This window comes from Chelonia mydas, chromosome 2 (assembly GCF_015237465.2).
Source record: "Chelonia mydas isolate rCheMyd1 chromosome 2, rCheMyd1.pri.v2, whole genome shotgun sequence".
NCBI classification, from domain to species: Eukaryota; Metazoa; Chordata; order Testudines; family Cheloniidae; genus Chelonia; species Chelonia mydas.
Window position 1 is genome coordinate 139,160,420 of NC_057850.1, and position 25,115 is coordinate 139,185,534.

Genomic DNA, 25,115 nt, shown 5'->3' on the forward strand with positions numbered 1-25,115 from the left:
TATTAATTCATAATACTTGGGGTACACAGCCAAAGTCAATACAAGCTGACTGAGAAATCCAATTCTTTTTCTATAGGTGAAGCCTTTTAGCTGTCTGACCCTGCTGAAGGTTTCATTAGCTACTGCAATGTATAAAGTGAACTTTATGTTCATGAAAAGTGAGAGCTCAACACTGGAGATTAAATCCAATTTTCTCTACACTACAGGTACAATAGTAGCAGTATACACTCCTCCCTCACTGCTTCACCAACATATCTCAATCCTATTTTGGAAAGACTATCTTTAGGAGTGTGAAAATAATTAAATTTCTATGTCCAATCATTTTCTTCTAAGGCTGACTAATTTCTCTATCTGTTTTTATCATAGTATCTGATTGCTTGGTGCCAACATGAAGGATATGTTCAGGAGTGTAGATAACATTCCACTAGGAACTGGAATTTCTAGACACATTCATTTTTCATAGAACACCAAATAGCTATCAGGTAATCCTGCTCATTTCTATTCTGGATTTGAACTGGTATCTTGGAGTTACTGTAAAAGAAAGATGCTGTGAGTCTAGCCAATTGTTTGGGAGTTATAAAGGAGTTTTTTCTCTCATGGGCCAATTGGCACAGGACCAGGAGGATTTTTTTTCCCTTCTTCACAGCACCTTCAATTCACAGTGGGTTAAGTAGGAATGTGCTTAGTACTTAACTGAGGTACTTGTGTTGAGCTGTTAATCTGAGGCAATTTGTGACCAGTTTCCAGTGCTGCTAAAAGGATAAAATGAAAAGTTCCCAGAGGCAAAAGACCTGGGATTTGGTGATGGGCTTCGGCTCCCAGGATAGGGTGAGACCTTGTGGCCTTCGTGGGCCAAAGTCAGACCTTGCAGGCTGAGGTCCCCATCCTTCTGCACCCTCTATCCCCCTCGAGGGGGGAAAGGGGGTGCTAGGGCTCAGAGAGCTGCGTAAACTGAGGCGAGTTTACCCTGAGTTATGGATTATATGGTAAGGAGTCCTGTAACCCCTGCACTGGAACCAACTAAATGCCTCTTGTAGGAGAGTATGGGAGATGGGTGTATAGCACCCTTCTCCTGAGCTAAAGTTGAATTAAAGTTGAGACCTGCTGCTTAATTCCATGCATGTGTCTTTTCTTATTTCACCACTGTATCCGCATCTGTGGAAACTTGTCTGGTTTTCTGACAGCTTACCTGCCTAGTTCCTGGCTGCCAGGCCTTCCAGGATCCCACACAGCCTGGGAGCATATTTTGGTTTTGTAACAAAATATTCCTGCTCTGGAACGATTTAAGAACATAAAAATGGCCATACTGGGACAGACCAAAGGTCCATCTAGCCCAGTATTCTGTCTTCTGACAAAAAGAAAAGGAGTACTTGTGGCACCTTAGAGACTAACAAATTTATTTGAGCGTAAGCTTTCGTGAGCTACAGCTCACTTCATCGGATGCATTCAGTGGAAAATACAGTGGGGAGATTTATATACACAGAGAACATGAAACAATGGGTGTTACTATACACACTGTAATGAGAGTGATCAGGTAAGGTGAGCTATTACCAGCAGGAGAGTGGGGGGAAAAAACCTTTTGTAGTGATAATCAAGGTGGGCCATTTCCAGCAGCTGACAAGAACGTTCGTGTGGGAGATTTTGACAGGACAACGAATGATGAGGCAAGTACTTTGGTATGATTCAGTAATGCTTACTAAACATGATTTCTTGCCTGTCTTGCCAATAATTAGGGCATAGGTTCATGAAGATCCCATTATGTATGATTCAACTCCTACAATTTAAGTATTTAGATATCCCTGTGGTGATTTGATTTATGTGAAAAAGGTTTTCCAAAAAGTAAAACAATTTCTAAGTAAACAATAATTTTCTCCATGTATTCTGTAACTCCAAAATTATTTCTCCTTGAGTTGGAATAACTTTAGATTTTTTTAAATTTCTATTGATTATATCTGATTATATTTTTAGAGCATAATTATGTTGCAAAAAAATTTCTGTTGTAAATTTGTGAGGCTTTAATTTATTTCAAGTGAGAAAATGCCTTTTATAAAATGGAAAATTTACTATATACTGAAAAATAACTCCTTAACACTTAGTTTTTTAACATATAAAACCTTCTGCAGCAATTCTAAGACCAAAATATGTCTCAAATGACTAAATTCTTTTGGCTGCTTGGTTTGTTTAAAAAATGACAAAGGAGTATAACTGTTTTATATTCCATTGCTTCCACTGTTCACTAACAAACCTTCACACATAATTCACATCTGAATGATAACCTGTAAATTACATTTTACCCCACTACAGTGGCAAAGTTATTAAAGCAACGAAATACAGTTTCATAATAAAAGAAACTAACCTTCCATGTAACAATGCTAGAAAAGACCATTACTAAGTAGACTGTATGACTGCCCGCTAGTGCTGAACGCACCCATATTGAAAACATTATATGTGGTACTCATTTGGTGGCCTCAATGCATGATCGCCTATTAGATGAACTCTGGCTTAAATGGGGTGAATATGGGAAAACCTCGGTATAAGTCTCTGCTGCTTAACCATATGAATGTCTGTCTTAGCTCATTGGGCACTTTCCTGAAGACCCACATTCCAGTTCAAAAAAAGACCTCTCCTTATATAGTAGATTTCATTACTAATTGGCATACAGGCCTGATATTTGAAAAGCTGTGTAAGGAAAATGTCACATCAAAGAGGATAACCAGCTGCAGTGGAACATAGAGATGTGGGTTCTTGCATCAGGAGCAAAATTATTAATGCCAGTTTGGTCAGTGAGAAGACTGAAAGGAGTCTTTGATGGCTGCTTGACTTTGTCCTTTTTACTTTACTGTGGGAGTGTGGTGTTGAAACTGGATTGTAAACCTGCTCAATTTTACTTTTTCATCCTCACGCAGGGGAAGCAGAGCAAGGAACTACAAGGTGTCCTTGACTTAAGCTACTAATGACTTTGCCAGGGTAACAGAATGTGGTGTTGTGAAAAAGTACCAATTACGGAATACAAAAACATAAACCTCTGAAGTAAAATATATGAAAAGCTCCACTGAGTTTTTAATTTTAACAGGATCCCATAACAGATGACAAAGGAGTAACCAGAGGCAAAAATAGGGCATACTATACTTAAAATACTGTGAGAATGCTACATGTTTTGTTTTGTAAATAAACAAAAGGACAAAAAGGTTTTCTTGGATGTCTACTATAAATAATGTGGGACAGTCACACATAGTGGAACAGAATATCCTGAACACTCCTTAGAGTGGCTGTAGACTCTTAAATTCATCCCCCCCTTTGAGCCAAAAAAATCTGAGTTTGTTGTCCTTCAGGGCACAATGCCAAGCTCTTCTACTTGCCTGTCTTTTGCTTTGGGGGTGGCTGAGTGGGATGATTCTTTCTATGTCTGGCATAGAGTTCTCTTGAGGGTGATTTTTATACACAATTACTTTGGTTGATGTTTTTATGATTGAACGCCATTGTTCCTCATCTGCTCTCTGAAGAAACTACTCTTGAACAGTAAAAGGTGAAGTTTTAGTTTTGGGGGGAGGGGTGGTAAACACAGAAAACTGTATTCTCTCTCAATCTAAATTTTCTGAGATTCAGGGAAGATATCAAGACTCTAACCCTAAACATTCCTCAGTTCAAAAGAGAATGTGTAACAAACATACAAGAAAGTTTTTAGTAAATCTGTTGTGCTGTCTGATAGCTATTTTGCCTGCTTCTGTTATGTCCAATCTTTAGAACAGGGGCATACAGATATGATTGCTGGATGCTGGCAATAGATATCCCAACCCATTAGAAAGCCAGTATTTCTCTGTCACAGAGAAACTAGGTGGATGTAGTTTGGTGAAGGGGAAACTTTTACTCTTAGGGCTCCACTCAACTTTTGACTTGACTATTCCATACATCCTTGAACCTCTACGTCTGCAGAAGTGCTTCTTTTCTCGCCAGACTTGATGTTCAGAGGTTCTCGTCAGGATAAACGCAGCCAGAGCTACTCACAATCTGGAGAATAATACACAAATAGCACATTCCTTGCAGATTTCTCTGGGCACATGTATTCAGATACTGCCCAATAGCAACTTACTATAGTTGCATCTTCCTTAACCAAACTGTGAGGAAGTAGATCCGAATGGATGGCTAAGCCATCTTTAGAAGTCTAGAAGCTGCGTCAGGGCAAATGGCACAGCCTCAGTGTCCAGCCTTTTCCAGAGATAAAGAAGAGACAAGACAGAGAAATACCTAAGGGTCTTCCCAATTGGCAATACATACCATAATTACACTCAATCTTACAATTCTTGATAGACTTCTTCTTAGTTCTAGGGAAGCTGGGCACAGTGACCACCATGCAATGGGAGCAGAGAGACACTTATTCAGTGAAAAATTCACCGGTAGTTCCATATTTGCTGTCATGAAATCATTGCTAAATGTAGGATTTTGGTTGAAACTCCTATTTTAAGGATAGAAAAAGGCAGCAATCAAATTCTGTGACTGTATTTATAAGTACTTTGGGCTAAATCTGAACCAGAAATTAAGAATTTTCTTGTGGGAATTACGTACTTAATTATTGACTTAGGCAAGATGGTGACAGATGGGAGGTCCTTTATCACCATTAAGACATACCATCTACTTTAGCCTTTATTTTCCCTGTTCCCCAGACCCAGCCACCAATCCAAGCTTAAACCTATAACTAAGCACAAGTGGAACTGAGCCTGGGCTCCAGTAAGGACCCAGCCCATCCTGTCACAGAAACATTACCTCAGAGGAGCTCTTGCCCGCTCCATTTGTGAATGGCCACTGAAAGGACAAAGGACATTTAAACTCTGGCTGTAAACTCGGTGGTTCCATAGTGTTTGAGAAAACATGTTTGAGAGGCGCTGACTACAGATAAATGCAGCCCACTTTATAATCCTTCCAAATGAAGTTTTTTTAAATCAAACTCATTATTAAATCCAAATCAGGCCTATTATCCTATAAAATGAGGAGTCTACACAGCTTTTAGGCACAAACAGGAATTATGGAGGTGCCACCTATGCCTGAGGCCTCAGCAATGGCAGGAAATGGCTGTGTGAAATGGGCCCAGATGATCCCAGCTGATGAACCCAACCTGATGCTGCAAACAAAGGTGAAAAAGCGCCAAGGCCTTGGCCAATCTGACATGAAGGAAAATTCCTTCCTGACCCCAAATTTTGTGAGACAAGGTGTGGGAGATAATATCTTTTATTGGACCAACTTCTGTTGGTGAGAGACAAGCTTTCGAGCAACACAACTCCCCTTTAGACCAAAGTTGAAAGTTTCTCTCTCTCATCAACAGCAGTTGATCCAATAAAAGATATTACCTCACCCACCTTGTCTCTCTAATATGCTTGGACCAGCACGGCTACAAAAACACTGCATACCCAAATCTGGTGATCAGTTTAACCTTGGGCATGTGAGCAAGAATCATATGATGAAGCACTTAAGACCATAGGATTTGCAGGCTATGATGTAGCTACATAAATATTCACAGCACTTTACCAAGCCCGTGGTTATGACATGTCCCTGCCCCAAAGACCTGACAGACAAAGGAGCCAGATAGTGGATGCTTACTCACCCGGCACAGCACTCTCTCGGTTAGTTTCACTGCAGTCAGTGGGACCATTCATGAGTAACTGCTCCCCAGTGGGAGTGAGAGGTTCACAGCCTAGCTCTAAATGTGCAAATAAAAAATTCATTTTCTGCTGGTTTAGCAGGTGTGGGTGCGAGGCAGAGTCTGACCTGCCTCTGGAGTGTCCTGGACTTCTCTGATGGTCTCTGATCTTTGGCTATCACACTTATTCTCTGTCTCTCTGTATGGGTTTCAGTGTTTGTGCACTGTCAGACATGTGGCAAAAATGCCATTATTATAGCTACAATGATAAACTGACCCTGGCTGTGACTGCCTATGCCTCTCCCGGCCCCCACCTGAGCTCCAGTGATAGAAGAGATTGTAATGGAAAGATGAAATGGAAGATCTCCATTGTGACATCCCAGTGAGGCTGTTACCATAGTGACAGCACCTGTAAACTGCAGCTGAGCAGTGAAGTGGCTGCATTTTGACTGAACTACACTATTTTGGTCCATTCACCCACCCAACCTCCACCCAAATTGAGTCCTTGTTCCTCCTCTCACACCAAGAGGCTGTTGGTTTTCTTTGAAGGAATTAATAGAATCAGACCCAGGGAGTCCTGGAAAGACCACATGGGTCTGTGTTTGAATATTAACACAATCTGTATAAAAAGATTTAGCCAAATTTTCCAAGTGTTAAAGAGGCACAAATTGGTCATGAGGAGAAGATTCAAAAAGCAAAACTAGAAACATGAGAAACAAGAAGGAAGGATAGATTGGAGAGAGAGTTTGTGAAAAGAAGATAAAAACATGAAGACCAATAGGTAAGGAAGAGAAAATCTTTAATAAAGAGGCATGGAAAACAGGGCTTCTTATCTAATGCTGCCTATTGATGATGTCATTTATGCTAAAGCCCTGTCTAACCTTTTCCTAATATCTGCAACAATGGTTGTCTCCCTTGCTAGTGCATTCCACTAACTTCTTGCTCTTCCTGTCAATGTTTATCTTAATGTCTCAGCTACTTGTTCCTATCCTTGGTTTCACCTCACTTTTTCTCTCAGTAGTGTTACCTGGTAGATACTTAATTATTCTGATCCTGCCCCATCACCCTTGGGGTCTTGCTATATACCAGCCATCTAAGAGATGAGACTAGTGATTCATCAGGCTATTTTATGTCAAGTTGTCTCATTTCAGCCTGTGTTGAAATTTAATGGTTATAGATAGGAGGTCTGATCCAAAATCCTAGATCACAAGTCCTCTCTCTCCCAATTCTGACGTTCTAAATTTGAACCAGGATCATTTTCTGAATTTCAGAGCCCTCCAACATCTGTATAAGGAGTCATTCCAAAACCCTGGAGTCAAACCAAAACATCTTACAGCTTTGTATGACTCTTAACCACTACAAGGCAGTGTTGCAGATTCTTCCCAGAAAATCCATGTCAGATCCTGCCTCAGTCAACTCAAGCATTTCCAGAGCTGTGGAGGTGCTGAGGGGGCAACTTCTTTACCATCACATGGACCCTACAGCCTTGAATGTTTTGCTCCATGTTTCTGTCAAGTGCTTGTTAGGTATGGGCAGAGTTTGTGCCATATTGGTGAGAGCCAGGGTGCAATCTCCTGAGTCCCAAGGAGCACCCAGGGCACCAATACTGTGCTAGGTCCCACTGGACAAATGTTACTCTCTCTCCAACCTGTGACATAGGCCATCTTGGACTATTCCTCCAGATCATCCTCTAACATCACATCAAAAGGGAGATGATCCTCCAAATCCACTTCTCTTACTCTGAAATGCCTTCCCAGTGTAGCTGAGGCCTGACCTGACATGAGTAATTAACACATGGAGGAAGGCCTCATTTCTTGGAGGATAGAATTAGAAAGGTAAACAGATCATTAGGCTGAAAACAGAATGTTTGTGCTAATTAAGATTAGTAAATAGGTCAGTAGGCAAAAAAGACAATGTCTGAGCCAGCTAAGATAAGAGGGAGAACACCCATATACTAAGAATGGACAAACTTAGTTAGGAATGTAGAGATGAGGAGTAGGTCAAGACTGGACAATGCATGGACAGAGCATGTTGCTGCACAGGGATTGGTTCCTGCAAAGTGACCAAGCCAGTCCAAAAACATATGATGCAATGTAATGTATAAATGTATATAAAGGAAGCAATTTTCTGTGTAACTCTGGATGTTTGGTATGCCCTATACTCATGCCCTACGCTTGAGTCTGATCAACTCAGCATAGCTTTGCTGTATGCCAAGTAAAGGAACCTGAGTAGTGAAATCTGGAATGAAACTGAGTTTTTTGGATCCCAGAGAACTGGATGAAGTGTTCTCCCAGAATTGGACAAGATGTTTTGGACAAGCCAAGTGAAAAAGGTCTCGGGGGGAGTCCCAACTCACAGCTCCATAATTATTCAGATCAAGGGGCTTGTGCATGTAGGGCCAGGTTTCACCTCATTGGTGGGGCAGCATTTATTTTGGTTGTATAAAATTCCTGGGCACCATGAATTTCAGCACCCATATCCAAAGTCCTAGCACCTAATTCCCATTAACTCATACCCAAAGAATAAATTTATTCTTTCCCCCCACTCTTTTAATGACCTGGAATGGTGAGGACTAAGGAATAATAAGGGCTATAACCTATGAATGTGCTGCAAGCATCCTTGTCTGAGACCCTGCCTGCCCAAATCCTTCCTTTTTAACATACATTTTTACTTATCCTGCTAAAACTCTAATTGACACCTCTTCATATATATATCTGTTTTGAAGCTATTACGATCCTCCACCTTCAATCTAGCTTTCTTTTCATTGCTTTAATGTATTTCATTATTACTTACAACCGTTGTCATATTCTTATTTATCTGCTTCTTGAGGTCTTGGAATTAGTGATTGGCTAGCTCTGTTCAGTCAGTGTTCATCCTCCCTAAACTGTTTTACGAGGGAGGGCTATATCTGGCTAATAAATCACACATGTCTATTTTGCTTTGCCCTATTATCTACACAGTAGATATGTTACTAACCAACTTCTTTTATTTTTTACCACCTTTAAAAGCTGTCAACAAGACACATTCAGAAAGCAGAAAAATTATCTTCCATATTTTTATAACACTATTACATATAAATCTACTTCTCAAACATTATTTAATATACATTTATCTAACACCATTCATTATAAGTTTCTTGACAACAACCTGGGTAGACAGACAAGCACTAGCTCTGGTCAAGCTGGTGCGCTAAGAGTAGCAGTTTGCCCATGGCGGCACAGGCTAGCCACCCTAGTACAATCCCACCTGACCCCATGGATATGTACTGAGGTGGCTAGCCTGAGCTGCTGTGACTACATTGCTATTTTTAGCACTGGGAGGCACTCTCCCAGGGGCCACGTAGACATACCCTTACTAACAATAGCCTTTGTTCTGCTTGCTCTTCTGCAGTGCAAATGTTGGTGGCTAGGAATGTGCAGAAGTGTAACCCATTGGGAATCATCCTCCACAGCTGAGGGGGTGTCTTCAAGCCAGTCTCCTGATCCTGGAGGGAGCAGGGGCTGATGCAATCTTTAAAGAAACTTCGAGTTGTGTGCAGCCAACATGTCCTCTACGAAGAAGGTGGGAAACAGGTAATGTTGTGTCAGCTACGCTAGTTTTGTCATCTGAGGATTCCCCTACACCCAGGAACCCAGATGGCTGCTTTGTGCTGCCTTTTTTATATATACAGTGGGTGACAAACAGAAAAACCACCAAAAGGAAGTGAGTAGATGAGACCGGCCCACAAAAGTAGAATCTGTTGTAAAATCTTTCTGAGATAGTCTACATTAAATGTACAAAGGAAAATTTCACACATGCTACATTTTACTTCTGATAGTGATTCAGTGGTTACTAGGGAATTTATCTGTTTTCAAAAAACATTTTCATACGCTGAGAATTTAGCATGTTTTAAAAACTCTTTGTCACTTGATTTTACATTCACTTTTCTTCATCCTCTCATCTAAGCTAATCACTTCAATAAACAAATCCTTCAAAATAGTCTACACTTTGAACTAGCACTGAAGATGTTGGGAACACAGATCATCTTTATTTATATTATGGGGTTGATTTGTTGATAGGATTATCTGTTTAAAGCCAGAGTTCTCTCTTTCCAGCTATTATTTCTGTCACCAATTTTTATTTATTTTTTGATTGATGTGTCTTTGCTAACCTATATGAGCTTTCTCTTTAGTATATAAGAAATCGTTTGAAAGATCATGTCTTTCAAATTGTGCACTCCTTCTGCACATGCAAGGCAGGGCTCCCCTGTAATAATGATAAACAAGTGTTAATGAATGAAGAATTCATCTAGGAAAGTAAAGATGGTCTTTTGATTAAACCCCTGATCAATAGCTCAGAAGATCAGTGTTCAGTTCCTAGCTTGGCCACATGCTGTCTTTCTGACTTTGGGTGAATTGTATTGTGTCTCAATTTTCCATCTGGAAAAAGAGAATGATACTTATTTCTTGTGTCTGTCTTGTCTATTTAGACTGTAAACCCTTCAGGGCATGGGCTGTCTCTTACTGTGTTTGTTCAAGGCCTAGTACAGTGAGACCCTGAACTCAGCTGCGGCCTCTAGATGTTAGTATAATATAAATAAATAATACTAATAAAAGTTACAACTCATCCACATTTTTAGTGGTAAGACAAAAGAGGTGTGCTTGCTGTGAACATTCCTGGGGGAGAGAGAGAGAGTGTGTGTGTGAGAGAGAGAAACAGCCTTGCAAAATTCTCCTTTCCAACTCACATGGGATTTTTTTTTTTTTGCCTTTGTGGGCCAGTAAAAAACACCATTAATTTTTGCATCATAAATCATTATAAGTATTGAGCATATAAATTTTGTGCCAGGGTAAATTTTCCTAAAAAGTTTGTCAAGTCTGGTGTAAATCATTGCCCAAGCTGAGAGAGTTAATGTCTGGTGTCACTGCAGAAATGTAGCCCCAGTGTCAAGCCTGTTACATACATACTTTGGAAAAGAGTGCTAGCAGAATTTGGCTTCCTCATTGAAAGAGTCAGCATCTCTAGTCAGAAATTAATATAACAAAGAGCTCAGTTTACTCCTCTATAAAGAAGGCACTATACTGTGTTTATGTGACATTCCCCAGCAGGCAATCTGGACTGCTGTGTTCCCTTAGCTCTTTAGCCTCAGGTGCCTTTTACGCTGCTTTGCTAGTGAACAGCAAACCCTTCCTGGCTTTGCTCACTCAGTCACCAGAATGTAAAGTCACTCAGAGCTGAATAAACGAATGATATGTCTAGACATTCTTGAATTATATATGGGGTGACACCTGCATATTCCCAGTCCCAGCCTTGCTCCCCAAAAATGTGCATCTTATATTGCTCAGTAGCCCCCTGGACAGTATAAGATCATAGTTAATCTGGCATTCCAACAATGGGTAATGTTTATGCATCAGGCTTGTTGACTTAAGTAGAGATTCCCAAGCACTTCAACAAAAAGAGCTTGATTTAGATAAAACAATAAAACAAGTTTAACTAGAGAAAGATAGATTTTAAGTGATTAAAAGTAGAGATGCGTATGAATCAGGATTGGTTACAAAAGAAATAAAAGGATAAATACACAAGCTAATTCCTAAACTTTACCAAGGCTAACAGATATAAAAGGAAAAGAAGTTTTTCTTACCAGCAGGTACAATACATTTCACAGGCTGTGACCATTTCTTTCCCCCCACCTTTTCAGTTCTGTCAGAGTTGTTGATTTCATAAGCAGAGAGATGGGAAGAGAGGGATGATGTGGAGGTCACTTTCCTTCTTTCTTTGAAGATTACCCCCCCTCCCCCCCACACACAAGCAGGGTACAGGCAATCTCCCTTGTATATGCAGTTCAAAGTGTTTTTGGGAGGAAATGTAAATTTTTTGTTTATACCTCTCCCCCACCCCGCTGATTAAGTAGGTAATGGCCTTTTAGCTCTTTGTTAGTGTGCCAGTGTTCTTTGTCGCTGAGAAATTGGTTTGTGGGTGTTACCCAGACTTACAACATTTTTCAGTAACAATCATATAGCAAAATCTCTTAATTTTACATGCAGTGTTGCTACACACATTTCAACAAGAAGATAATCAGCAGATTTTGAGTTTTCAAATGATACCTCATGCTTTGTACAAATTATGTCATAATCATATGAAAATGGTGAACATGGAGTACAGGGTGTCACAGTTTACTTCCATTATTTTCACCTACAATTTCAGGTTAAAACCAATTAAGATAAATTCTAGAAGAGGCAACCAGAGAAGCAATCAACTTCAATCTACATCTGGGTGAAAGTTCTCAAATCTTTGTTTTGGGATTTTACATATAAAAACTGAGATCCTTCTGGCATTTTGTAAGATTTTCTAAGAATTTTTCAGCCATTTCTGCTGTTCCTGGCAGTTTTTCAATAGCGTAATGAAAATATTATTGCATTCAAAGTGCTAGTTTTCACCTATAAAATATTTTTCATTTTCATGGGGAAATAATTCAAATTCTGATGAGAAATCACAGAAAGTTTAGTTAGTCATGCAACTTGGAAAATCTTTTTACAAAATGGATCAAATCACTGGTGCAGCTGATCAGACATCCAGCATCCAGAAACAGCTAGTATATGATGCTCCAGCAAGAACTGAAAACAACTCTGGACATTTGTGGCATAGAATCATAAAATCATAGAATCGTAGGATTGGAAGGGACCTCAAGAGGTCATCCAGTCCTCTGCGCTCATGGCAGGACTAAGTGTTATCTAGACCATTCCTGACAGGTGTTTGTCTAACCTGCTCTTAAGAATCTCCAATGATGGAGATTCCACAACCTCCCTAGGCAATTTATTCCAGAGTTTAACCACCCTGACAGGAAGTTTTTCCTAATGTCCAACACAAGCCGCCCTTGCTGCAACTTAAGCCCATAGCTTTTGTCCTTTTCTCAGAGGTTAAGAACAATTTTTCTCCCTTCTCCTTGTAACCACCTTTTATGTACTTGAAAACTGCTATCATGTCCTGTCATAAATATAAAGGGAAGGGTAACCACCTTTCTGTATACATTGCTATAAAATCCCTCCTGGCCAAAGGCAAAATCCTTTCCCCTGTAAAGGGTTAAGAAGCTAAAGTAACCCCGTTGGCACCTGACCCAAAATAACCAATGAGGGGACAAGATACTTTCAAATCTGGAGCTGGGGGACAAAGTTTTGTCTGTCCGTGTGATACCTTTGCTGGGAACAGATCAAGGATGCAAGCCTTCCAACTCCTGTAAAGTTAGTAAGTAATCTAGCTAGAAAATGCATTAGATTTTCTTTTGTTTTTTGGCTTGTAAAATTCACTGTGCTGGAGGGAATGTGTATTCCTGTTTTTGTGTCTTTTTGTAACTTAAGGTTTTGCCTAGAGGGATTCTCTATGTTTTGAATCTGATTACCCTGTATTTACCCTCCTGATTTTACAGAGGTGATTTTTTTACCTTTTCTTTAAATAAAATTCTTTTAAGAACCTGATGGATTTTTCATTGTTCTTAAGATCCAAGGGTTTGGGTCTGTGGTCACCTGTGCAAATTGGTGACGATATTATTATCAAGCCTTCCCCATGAAAAGGGGTGTAGGGCTTGGGGGGGATATTTTGGGGGAAGATGTCTCCAAGTGGGCTCTTCCCTGTTCTTTGTTTAAATCACTTGGTGGTGGCAGCATATCAGGTTTTTAAACTAAGCTGGTTCCCAAGGCAAGAAAGAAATCTGTGCCTTGGGGAAATTTTAACCTAAGCTGGTAAGAATAAGCTTAGGGGGTCTTTCATGCAGGTCCCCACATCTGTACCCTAGAGTTCAGAGTGGAGAAGGAACCTTGACATGTCCCCTCTCAGTCTTCTCTTCTCCAGACTAAACGCCCAATTTTTTCAGTCTTCATAGGTCATATTTTCTAGACCCTTAATTTTTGTTGCTCTTTTCTGTACTTTCTCCAATTTGTCCACATCTTTCCTTAAATGTGGTGGCCAGAACTGGACATAATACTCCAGCTGAGGCCTAATCAGGATGGAGTAGAGTGGAAGAATTACTTCTCGTGTCTTGCCTACAACAATCCTGCTAATACATCTCAGAATGATGTTTGCATGGTTTTTTTTTGTTTTGTTTTTTGCAATAGTGCTACACTGACTCTCATTTAGCTTGTAATCCCCTATGATCCCCAGATCCCTTTCCATAGTACTCCTTCCTAGGCAGTCATTTCCCATTTTGTATACGTGCAACTGACTGTTCCTTCCTAAGTGGAGTACTTTGTATTTGTCCTAGTTGAATTTTATCCTATTTTCTTCAGACCATTTCTCCAGTTTGTCCAGATCATTTTGAATTTTAATCTTATTCTCCAAAGCACTTGCAACCCCTTCCATCTTGGTATGGTCTCAAAACTTTGTAAGTGTACTCTCTTTGATGAAGATATTGAACAGAAATGCACCCAGAACTGATCCTTGCGGTACCCCACTCATTATGCCTTTCCAGCTTGACTGTGAACCACTGATAACTACTCTCTGGGAAGTTCGCCAATCAGTTATGGGACCCACCTTATAGTAGCTCCACGTAGGTTGTATTTCCCTAGTTTATGAGGTCATGCGAGACAGTATCAAAAGCCTTACTAAAGTCAAGATATACCACATATACCGCTTCTCCTCTATGCCCCTTCAACATCCATTTTACCTCTTCCATACATTCATCACCCCCATCGTCTTACAGCAGCCCACAGGGGGGTGGGGGTGGGGAACCCAAATAACTTCAACTCCTAACATGGCTTACAATCAATTCAAGCTGACTAAACACAGATGAGATGGCCAGCGTGAACAAGGCCTGAGTTAGGTTCATACATTTCAGCATTACTTTGCAATTTGCTTTCACCCAACATCTATGGTCCAACACACAAATGAACAAAATAGAAATTAGCTTTTCAGGTATGTTACTTGTATCAGGAGGCAGGGAAAATGTGTAAAAAACAGAGGTTCTTCTGTTTGTTGTGAAGGCAAGGATGCCTTGGATATGGGTCACAGGGATGTCTGATAAAAGGAACATAGCAAAAAAACAAACAAAAAGAAATCAGGTATATTAAAGCAATGAGCTAGGACAGTTAGTGTTATAACTACATTTTCACATTCTAAAGAGGTTGTGAGATATGTATCCATTCTAAAGTGAAGTCATCTCCAGCATCTCACATTTAGGACAGCTGAGGACCTGGCCACAATGTTTTGCATATTTCAACCATGCTGATACAATGCAGCCTATACACACATCTTATTCCATATATTAATTTGCAAAAACTTCATTCACAATCTTTGTGTTTCTTCTGTTTTAGAACTTTGGTAAGTATTTGATTTGTGTTCTGCCTGTTGATTATTTTCAGTTTTGTTCTCCCATGCATGCCTTTCCCTCCCACAACCAGTGTCCCCTACAAAAGACCAAACATATATAACATAGCAGAAAATCAACACCAACACCATCAGAGGGTTGTTGGTTTTGTTCTTTCCTTTTTCTTTTGTAGATGGTTATACACCTTAACTGTGATTTTAAAAATACTGGCACTTGTCTGCTATCAGGAGCTGTAGCAGTAGCTTTAGTAGCTCTATACTATCCAAGGATTCTAACACACTGACAAAATCCTCAAAGGGCTGGATTCACTAGCTTTCCAATTGCTGTAAATCGCTGGAGCAGTGCAACACAGGAGCCACAGTCAAGCTGGTTGGAAGGAGACCATATGGCCATTTAAAAAAAACCTTATTAATAAAAGCTACTAGTAGTGTTACTAGACCAGCTAGCATTACTTCTGCATATCATATGATATTAAATGAATGGTAAGTGGTCTGAAAAAGGAAATGAAATTGGCAGTTTCTTAAAATCATTATTTCAAACTTTCCCTGGTATTTCCAAGACAACTCATTAATGACACAGAAAATAGTTAACCCTATCTGCTGAATGTGCTTCTTTGGATTTCCAGGTCTCAGTGATGTTTTCAATCAAACACTAATTGATAAAAGATGATTAGCAATACATCTTTTTTGATTATGATAAAGCTAAAACCTTTTTGTCTCAGGTAAATAAAGACAAGTATGTGAAGGTGAATGCCTAGTCTAATATACTGATATTCATGATACACTAGTGATTCCAGCATAACAATAATAAATTTTAGGTCTCTTTCTTTCTTTTACTTTTGTGTGTGTGTGTTTCATTTTACATGTTGAATCCCAAATTACATTGTATTGATATTTTAATAGTTTTTATTACATATATCTCCATCATGTCCTCTTTGTGGAGCATTAGAACCTTTTTCTATAAAGCTTGGTATGTAAAATTTTAGTTGAGCTTTTCTATTGATCTTTTAAATAATTGCTACTTTGCAATTATGTCAAAGTTTTAATAAAATTTAATTTTAATTAGAGTTAATTGCAGTTTCTTTTTTAAAAAAACTGAGATTTTATTCTGATTATCACATTTTCCCCCAACTGCTCCCTCTGCCTATACTGAGCTCAAATACCACAGTGGCAAACATTATAAAACTAGAATCAGAATACAAAGTGCTGCTTTATGTGTAGGACAGAGTAAAAATGGAATTTTCCCTAACAAGAATACTTGAGCAATGCCACAACTGAGAAATATTTCTTCCCCTTTGTCTCTTCCTCTAAGGGTCTAATCTTGGGGAGAAAGATGGGCAGGAACCAAAAGAAGTGGGGACTTATGAGTCATGAGTTAAAAGGAGAGGGAGCAAAGGGAGTGGTGAGTTGAAGAAAGGTAAAAGTAAAGACAGTTGAAATGAGGAAGAAAAGAGCTTTTTGTCCTTTGAGCATCCCTGTTAGGCAGAGGATGGATTTTTCTACCTGAATTTGGAAAAATTTATTTTGGTGGTAGTAATCCAGATTTTTCTGAGGAAGCAAAAGATTTAAGGCTGTAAAATGAGTTTCAAATTACCTAATTTCAGAAAATATAATAATAATTTGGTATTCCTATCTCAAGCTGCAATAATTATATCCAACAAAATTTAGCACAAATGTCAGATTTGTTAGGAAAGGCCTAGAATTAAGCCAGCAGAGTTTAAAGGAATGAATTAAAGATATTTCGCATGAGTTAGCTGGGAAAACCTACTCAATATCAGCCAGTGTTTCCGAGTATCTGCAAAATGTTGTAAACCCATTACTTCATCACTCAAATATCAATATTCATAGAAAAGCTTGGAGGTGGAGAACATAAGAACGGCCACACTGGGTCAGACCAAAGGTCCATCAAGCCCAGTATCCTGTCCTCTGACCGTGGCCAATGGCAGGTGCCCCAAAGGGAATGAACAGACAGGTTATCATCAAGTGATCCATGCCCTGTCACCCAATCCCAGCTTCTAGCAAACAGAGGCTAGGGACACTATTCCTGCCCCTCCTGGCTAATAGCCATTGATGGACCTATCTTCCATGAATCTATCTAGCTCCCTTTTGAACCCCGTTATAGTATTGGCCTTCTCAACACCCTCTGGCAAGGAGTTCCAGAGGTTGACAGAGTGTTGCATGAAAAAATACTTTCTTGTGTTTGTTTTAAACCTGCTACCTATTAATTTCATTTGGTGGCCACTTGTTCTTGTATTATGAGAAGTAAATAACACTTCCTTATTTACTTTCTCTATACCACTCATGATTTTATAGACCTCTATCACATCCTCCCTTAGTTGCCTCTTTTCCAAGCTGAAAAGTCCCAGTCTTATCAATCTCTCCTCATATGGAAGTTGTTCCATACCCCTAATCATTTTTGTTGCCCTTTTCTGAACCTTTTCCAATTCCAATATATCTTTTTTGAGATGGGGCGACCACATCTGCACACAGTATTCATGGTGTGGGCATACCATGGATTTATATAGAGGCAAAATGATATTTTCTGTCTTATTATCTATCCCTTTCTTGATGATTCCCAACAGTCTGTTCGCTCTTTTGACTGCTGGTGCACATGGAGTGGATGATTTCAAAGAACTAGCCACAATGACTCCAAGATCTCTTTCTTGAGTGATAACAGCTAATTTAGACACCATCATTGTATATGTACAGTTAGGATTATGTTTTCCAATGTGCATTACTTTGCATTTATCAACATTAAATTTCATCTGCCGTTATGTTGCCCAGACACCCAGTTTTGTGAGATCCTTTTGCAGCTCTTCATCGTCTGCCTAGAACTTATCTAGCTTTAGTAGTTTTGTAGCATTTGCAAATTTTACCACCTCACTGTTTACCCCTTTTTCCAGATTGTTTATGAATATGTTAAATAGGACTGGGCCCAGTACAGATCCCTGGGGGACACCACTATTTACCTCTCTCTATTCTGAAAACTGACCATTTATTCCTACCCTTTGTTTCCTATTTTTTAACCAGTTACCAATCCATGAGAGAACATTCCCTCTTATCCCATAACTGCTTATTTTGCTTAAGAACCTTTGGGGAGGGACCTTGTCAAAGGCTTTTTGAAAATCTAAATACACTATATCCGCTGGATCTCCATCTCACGTGCTTGTTGACCCCCTCAAAGACTTCTAGTAGATTGGTGAGACATGATTTCCCTTTACAAAAACAATGTTGACTTCCCAACAAATTATGTTCATCTATGTGTCTGACAATTTTGTTCTTTACAATAGTTTCAACCAATTTGCCTGGTACTAAAGCGAGGCTTACTGGTCTGTAGCTGCCAGGGTCACCTCTGGAGCCCTTTTTAAAAATTGGCATCACATTAGCTATCCTCCAGTCATTTGGTACAGAAGCTGATTTAAATGATAGGTTACAGATGACAGTTAGTAGTCCTGCAATTTCACATTTGAGTTCCTTCAGAACTCTTGGTGAATAACATCTGGTCCTGGTGACTTATTACCGTTTAGTTTATCAATTTGTTCCAAACCCTCCTCTAATGAGGGAGTTATTGTGCCCAGAATTCCTTGACAATATTTTAAATATTTATTGTTTGCAACTTGTGTCATATGTTATAAGGCAAAGAAAAATTCCTTCAAAATACTTACATGTAATATGTTCAACTAAATCTTGGCAATAAGATGTACGTGATAAACAGTACAACTAAATAAGTAACATTACGTGTGCTGTATACGATAATATATATAATATTGTATACTATATAAATGCAGAAGTTTATTTTCAAAGTATACCATTATTAAATTGGAGGAATGGAGCTCCATGAGAATCTACTTGGTAATACTGCTACAAATTGAGGACTCATAGGTTCCATTTTGTTGTTGTTGTTGTTGTAAAGGTTTTAAATGCCATTCAAAAGATCAGTAGGAATGATCAAGAATTAAATGACTAGAGAAATTTTTTTTTTAAATTATCAATTGGCTGCTTTTAAGAGAGAATTTACTTAAGTGAAGTTGAAATAATAGTAATCCAAAGAATCAGCGGAGTCTTCATACAGTATATACGGTGAAAATTATCTAACAGTCTTTGTTTTGCAAAGGCACAGAGGTCACACATTTAGGCCCAGACATCCTGTAGATAGCGTTTTTCTTGTCGTAATGTAGCCAGGGTTTTCATTGCTTCCAATTTGTCAACTCCAGCATCAGAGCTTAAAATGTCCACTAAAGTATCATTCACATCTTTAGCCATGTGCTTCGCATCTCTAGAAAAGACAGAGACAAAAAAATAGTACTTATTAGCAGATTTCTCCTTTCACCGGCAGCCACAGATACAGGATGTTTTTGGAAACAAGCAATACTTTTAAAATAAAGAAATGCAGAATTTATGTTGGCTTATACCATAGACATTAATTGCTCATGTACTTGGGAGTGGTGGCAACAGTACCTAAAACAGCTAAGACATGAAGCTTTCAATACATTCAAATGTATATGGAGCAGAAACTCAGATCCACATTTAAACTGGAAGAAAATAATTGCCTTCTGCTGGATGGAATTAGACTTGCTCAAGTGTTTGTGGTTATGCTACCCTCTAGTTGCTCAGATACAGAAACAATAAAAGCCCTAATACTACTGAACACTTAGTAGTAGCATAAGAAGCAGACTTCTGGTTTTGAAAGAGAAGCTACTAATTTCTGGGCCCAATGCCACGTGTTCAGTTAACTGTTTGTAAGTAATCAGGGATGCATTACAAACAGAGAGATGCTCCCAAAAATCCTGCACCTGCAAGTGTGTTAGATCTCCGTACATAAAAACCTCACACCATAAGGATGTTACCGTTACAGAAAACATTCTCTAAAGTCCCACAAGGGCAGGAAAAGAAGGCTAATGGAATTCTCTAAGGGAAGATATCCTGGGTAGCAGTCTGCTGCTCTATACCTCCAAACCTACAGAGTGCCAGCTGAAGGGCTGTTATCACATACCTCCATAATTCATTACATGTATATATGTGTATATCTTCCACTTTCACAAGAGTTACACCATTTGCTTGTAGCCTGTCCTATTTTAACTGGAAAACACTACATGAACAAGAAACATTTCTGAAACATTATTGTGAGAACAATCAATAGAGTAGTGGAATACTTGGCCATAACCTAAGAAAAAGATTAAGCTGTAGAGGTGGATGATTAACATTATACCATAAAGTTAACACTCTAAAAAACAGGAATATTTCAGTACAGTAGAACCTCAGAGTTACAAACACTAGAGTTATGAACTGACCAGTCAACCACAGACCTCATTTGGAATTGGAAGTACACAATCAGGCAGCAGCAGAGACAAGACAAAAAAAAAAAGTCTAAAAAAGTGCAATACTGTGTTAAACGTAAACTACTAAAAGAAAGTAAGGGAAAGCAGCATTTTTCTTCTTCATAGTAAAGTTTCAAAGCTGTATTAAGGCAATGTTCAGTTATAAACTTTTGAAAGAACCACCATGAAGTTTTGTTCAGAGTTACGAACTTCCATTCCCGAGCTGTTCGTATTTCTGAGGTTCTACTGTATTGTAAATGCCAGTCATTTACTTGATGCTACTGCAAGTCTTTCAAACGTATTCAACAATTTCTATTAAATGCTCCCTCTGTTAGGCATTCAAACTCTAGTCTACTCACCCACATACATAGAAACAACCTCTCTCCTTCAGCAGGACTCTGGCAACCTCTTTAGCACAAAGTCGAATGTTGTCCTGCACATATTTAGTTGGTTTTTTTTCTGCTGCAGCTGAAGGGTCTCTTGAGAAACAAACCTTAAGATGAGTTAATGTGCCATTTTCAACAAAACTTCTGAGCTCATCTCTGAAAGACAATGCAAAAACTTTAGAAATCGGTATCCAAAGCATAAATACAAGGTGCAACAGAGTTCCAATACTACCTACAGAACCTGCCTGAATAAGTAGTCTCTGTCCTGATGTCGGCAGCCAAAAAACAGCCATGTCTCTCCAAATTTCCAGTCCGTATGCTCTTCTTGGAGTTTCTGTCTAAATGCACAAGGGAAAAAAGACACATGTACACATAACGTGGAAACCCAGTCTTTTATTCAGTCAGTACTGCAACTATTACACTCACAGATCATCTAAACTCTGAGGACCCGATTCTCATTTGCACTTTATGGCGGCAAAACAGCATAAAGGGGACTTCACTCTAAAGCACTCAGCACTGACTTAACTCTGCTATCACGGAAATCAATGGGAGCTTTGCCATTGACTTCAAAGGGAGAGGAGTGAGGCCAACAATTAGCCCTTTTGAAAATCCCTCCCTACAATCCTGAATAATGAAAGTGAAGGCTATCATCCTTAGTATCTTTCACTAGAAGCATTACACAAATATTTGGGGAGAAAAATCTGCTCAAGCCATTTTCAGCATACTGCATATCTATCATTTCCAACTTTATAGGAGTAATCTTGGCAATACTAAATCACGGTGAGTTAGTTTTACTGCTAAAAATAATGCCCAAAATAAAAAACTCTGTACTTGGTTTTTATCTGTGACTTTCTGTTTAACTTTTGTTTTAGAAATATTTCATATAATCACTGCACAATTTGGTGTTGAAATTCTATAAACCTTTTAAAGTGAGATATGGAGAGTATTTCAAGATCTAAAGAAATGCTATAGGGATGAGAAATAAACACTAGGTTTGTACAACTGGATTCAGTTAATAACATAAGCACAGATCCAAAGTTTTACTCATCCCTTTAACATAACCTATTTTAAAATATGGCTACCAGAACCCCCTCTCCCTCATCATCTGACTTCCCCTGGTGAAGGGAAGGAATCAGGGAGGTTCCAAGACAGTCCATACTTGTTCCTACCATATCTAAAACCCTTCATTTGTTATACTCCCACCCAATGACCACTTTTCTCTCCCCTTTACACTTTTCCAATGGCATTGTGGGACCCACCACATCTGGTAGCATCTCTCAAGAGTCCCAATTCCACTTTAGCCAAAGTCAAACCTGCTCTGGGGTAAGGCTTTGCCATACCTGCAAGTTCCAATTAATTCTTCAGGAGACATTTGCCATGGAACAAAAGACATGAGCTAGTTTCTGCCAGGAGACCTGCACAGTAGGATGCTTACCTGGGGGAAAAATCATAGTTTTGCTTCTTTCCCTGAACTTAGCTCTCCCAAATTGTTCTCCCCTTTGGCTAATTCTGTTCCCCTCCTAATTCATTCTCTCCCCACGCTCTCTCTGATGGAACGAGGCAAAGCAGTTAGCTGCCATTGTTTCACAATAGCCAATGATGGCTGAGAATGGTCACTGCAGGGAAAATCTTGCTGCTGCTGCTCATTATTATTGATTGTGCGTAAGCCAACTGGGTAGACGATGTTCCAATGAGGCTCTGAGAAGGCACCAGAGCAAATGCATGACTCTGGGTAGCCCTGTTTACCAGAAAGATCACAAGTGGACCTGTGTCCTGTCGCTGCTAGAAGGGCTTCCTGGATTGGTGTGGGGGAATTGCCTTGCAAAATTCTGATGCTGCTTGAGCTGGGAAGAGGGCCTTGGTTTCCCCCAACAAAAGCTGAAATGCTGCCTAGGGTTGGCAGAAGAGGTGCCCTGGTCTGAAATATCAAAGATATGAGAAGACAGGGGCAATGAGGGGGACCTGGGATCAGTCAGAGGAAGGGAGACGTTGCTGAAGACAAAGACTTCAAAACGTTTGGATATTTTGGATCAGCTTTTCTAAACATCTGAATTTTCAGGTGTTTAAGAGAACCAAACATTTTAGCTTCACATCTGTTTACCAGCAATACTGTAATGTTTTGGGTGAAGTCACATTAAAATTAAAGCTTTGGAATATCAAACTTTTACCCCAAATCAACAGTATGCCAGCACATTCTTATGGGTTGGTTTAATTAAAATATGATACACATTTTACCATACACAACTAACAAATCACAAAAAGTACATGTGTATGCAATGCACTATTATTCATCAAACATTTTAAGCTTTCCTTGTTAAGACTTTTCAGTGTGATAAAAAGGCTATCACATCATTTGGGACTAATCTCAATTATATAAGCAGTTACCCGCATCCCATAATACTAATGAGAGAAGTTCTTGGTTCAACACAAACCTACATAAATCACAATTTCACTGACTTTCAGAAGCGGCTGCCAATGCAATCTATGGCATCTCCATCTGACTAACGTAGACTATGTACAAAAAGAAAACCCAGAATGAAAGCTAGCTTTTTTTTCTAACACAAAACTCTTCAGAAGAAAGGAACTAAACTTTCAACTCACAAACTACTGTGTTTAGAAGATCAGTCAATAGTGTTAAAATTAAAAAAACCCCCATGGTTACTAACCTTTTGTAACTGTTGTTTTTTGAGATGTGTTGCGCATGTCCATTCCACGTTAGGTGAATCACAAGCAGTACCTCAGGAGGTGGGCTTGGAGTTCACGAACATGCTGACTGCAACACTGCTCTTCTGAACCTAGCATCATCTTGAACCTGTTGAGTGATGGCATAGTGGGATGCAAAGGGATGCATCAACAGCCAAGTTGCGACCCTGTAGATTGGAACCTGTGCGAGGAATGCTGCTGAAGAGGCCTGAGCACTCATGGAGCGTGCAGTTATGATGGCAGGAAGTGGGACCTTCGCTTGTTCATAACATGCCCCAGTGCAGGAGATTACCCAGGATGAGATCCTCTGGGCTGACACTGGAAGTCCTTTCACCCTTTCTGCTAACTGCCTCAAAGATTTGCGTGGATTTGCAAAAGGATTTAGTCCTCTCAATACAGAAGATGAGGGCATGCTTAACATTTAAGTGAATCTGGTGTTCTTCTGCGTTCTTGGGAGGCTTCGAGAAGAAGACTGACAAGAAAATGGCCTGGTTGCTATCAAACTGCAAAACCACCTCTGGCAGGAAGGCTGGGTGCAGGCGTACTTGGACTTTGTCCTTGAAGAACACCGCAAAAGAAACAACAAAAAAGACAAGAATGTGCAAAGCACCATATTGGTGTTTCTATTCTGTTTAGATCCAGTAAAAAAAATAGACACAACTGCACATTATTTTTATTATTGAGTCTGCAAAAAGAAACTCTACATAAATAAATTATGATATTTGGACATTTATATTTTGTGTGTTTTTCCTAAAGTTAATTATTTTAGGAAAAAAACTGTCAGAGCGGCCACCAACAAAAGCTGGTGGCTGCACTCTGAGGCTACCAAAAAAATTGTTGTGAGAACCCCTGCCGTAGTGGATGGCTTCCTACTACCTAGCAAGACCTGGTGAATTTGTTCGAAACAGGCCTGCTCCTCCGGGTTCAGCCATGTAACATCCATGCAGTTAGGGGAAGGGAGTTGAGGTTTGGGTGGAGTAACTGGCTGTGGTCTTGTGAGATCAGGTCTGGACGGAGCGGAGGCGGGGTTGCTATTGATGGATCTAGTAGTGTGCCAAACCACTCTTGGTGTGGCCACACCGGGGCTGTAAGAATAACACTCGCCTTGTCCCATTTGATTTTCAGGAGGACCTTGTGAACCAGAGGGACGGGGGAAATTCGTAGAACAGGAGTTCTGTCCATGGAAGCAGGAAGACTTCACAGAGGGAGCCTGGGCTGTGCCCCCACAGTGAGCGAAACTAATGGCATTTCCTGTTCTGCTTGGTCATGAACAGATCTATCTGGGGAGAGCCCCACCTTTGGAAGATGAACCTGGTGACCTCCAGGTGAAGGGACCACTTGTGGTGAGAGGAAAAGAATCTCCTGAGGTCATTCACAAGTGTATTCCAGGCTCCCAGAAGATGTGAAGGCTTGAGGTGGATGGAGTGCTTCATGCAGAAGTTTCATAGATGGATGGCCACCTGACACAGGGTGGAGGATCGAGCTCCTCCCTGCTTGTGGATACAGAACATGGCCACGATGTTGTCCGTCAAAGCTTGCACCACCTACCTGAGATCTGAGCAAGGAAGACTTGGCAGCTTAAGCAAACCACCCTGAATTCCCTGACGTTTATGTGCAGGGAAAGTTCTTCCTGGGACCACAGGCCCTGAGTCCTCAGGCTGTCCAGGTGGGCTCCCCAACCTAGGACTGATGCATCCGACTCTAGGGACCCTGACAGCTGTGGGGGCCACAAAGGGGACTCCCATCATTACTGAACTTGGGTGAGGCACGGACCAGGGATGG

At 39.9% G+C, this 25,115-nt stretch overlaps 1 protein-coding gene across 12 annotated transcripts in view; it reads right to left on the reverse strand.

Moving 5' to 3' along the window:
- Positions 1-15,741: 15,741 nt before the first annotated feature.
- MTRR (5-methyltetrahydrofolate-homocysteine methyltransferase reductase) overlaps positions 15,742-25,115 on the reverse strand; it is a 116,740-nt gene continuing 107,366 nt past the window's right edge. For 4 of the 12 annotated variants that reach the window (XM_037893349.2, XM_043540276.1, XM_037893350.2 and 1 more), the window contains 3 exons: positions 20,876-20,968; positions 20,604-20,786; positions 15,742-19,202 (listed from right to left, as the gene is read on the reverse strand). In XM_037893349.2, coding sequence (XP_037749277.1) covers positions 19,058-19,202; positions 20,604-20,786; positions 20,876-20,968 — 421 coding nt within the window. In that variant the 3' untranslated portion in view covers positions 15,742-19,057. Of the gene's footprint in view, positions 19,203-20,603; positions 20,787-20,875; positions 20,969-21,970; positions 22,066-25,115 lie in introns of those variants that run through there. The other 8 variants (XR_005224448.2, XR_005224447.2, XM_043540274.1 and 5 more) reach the window with 7 other exon arrangements.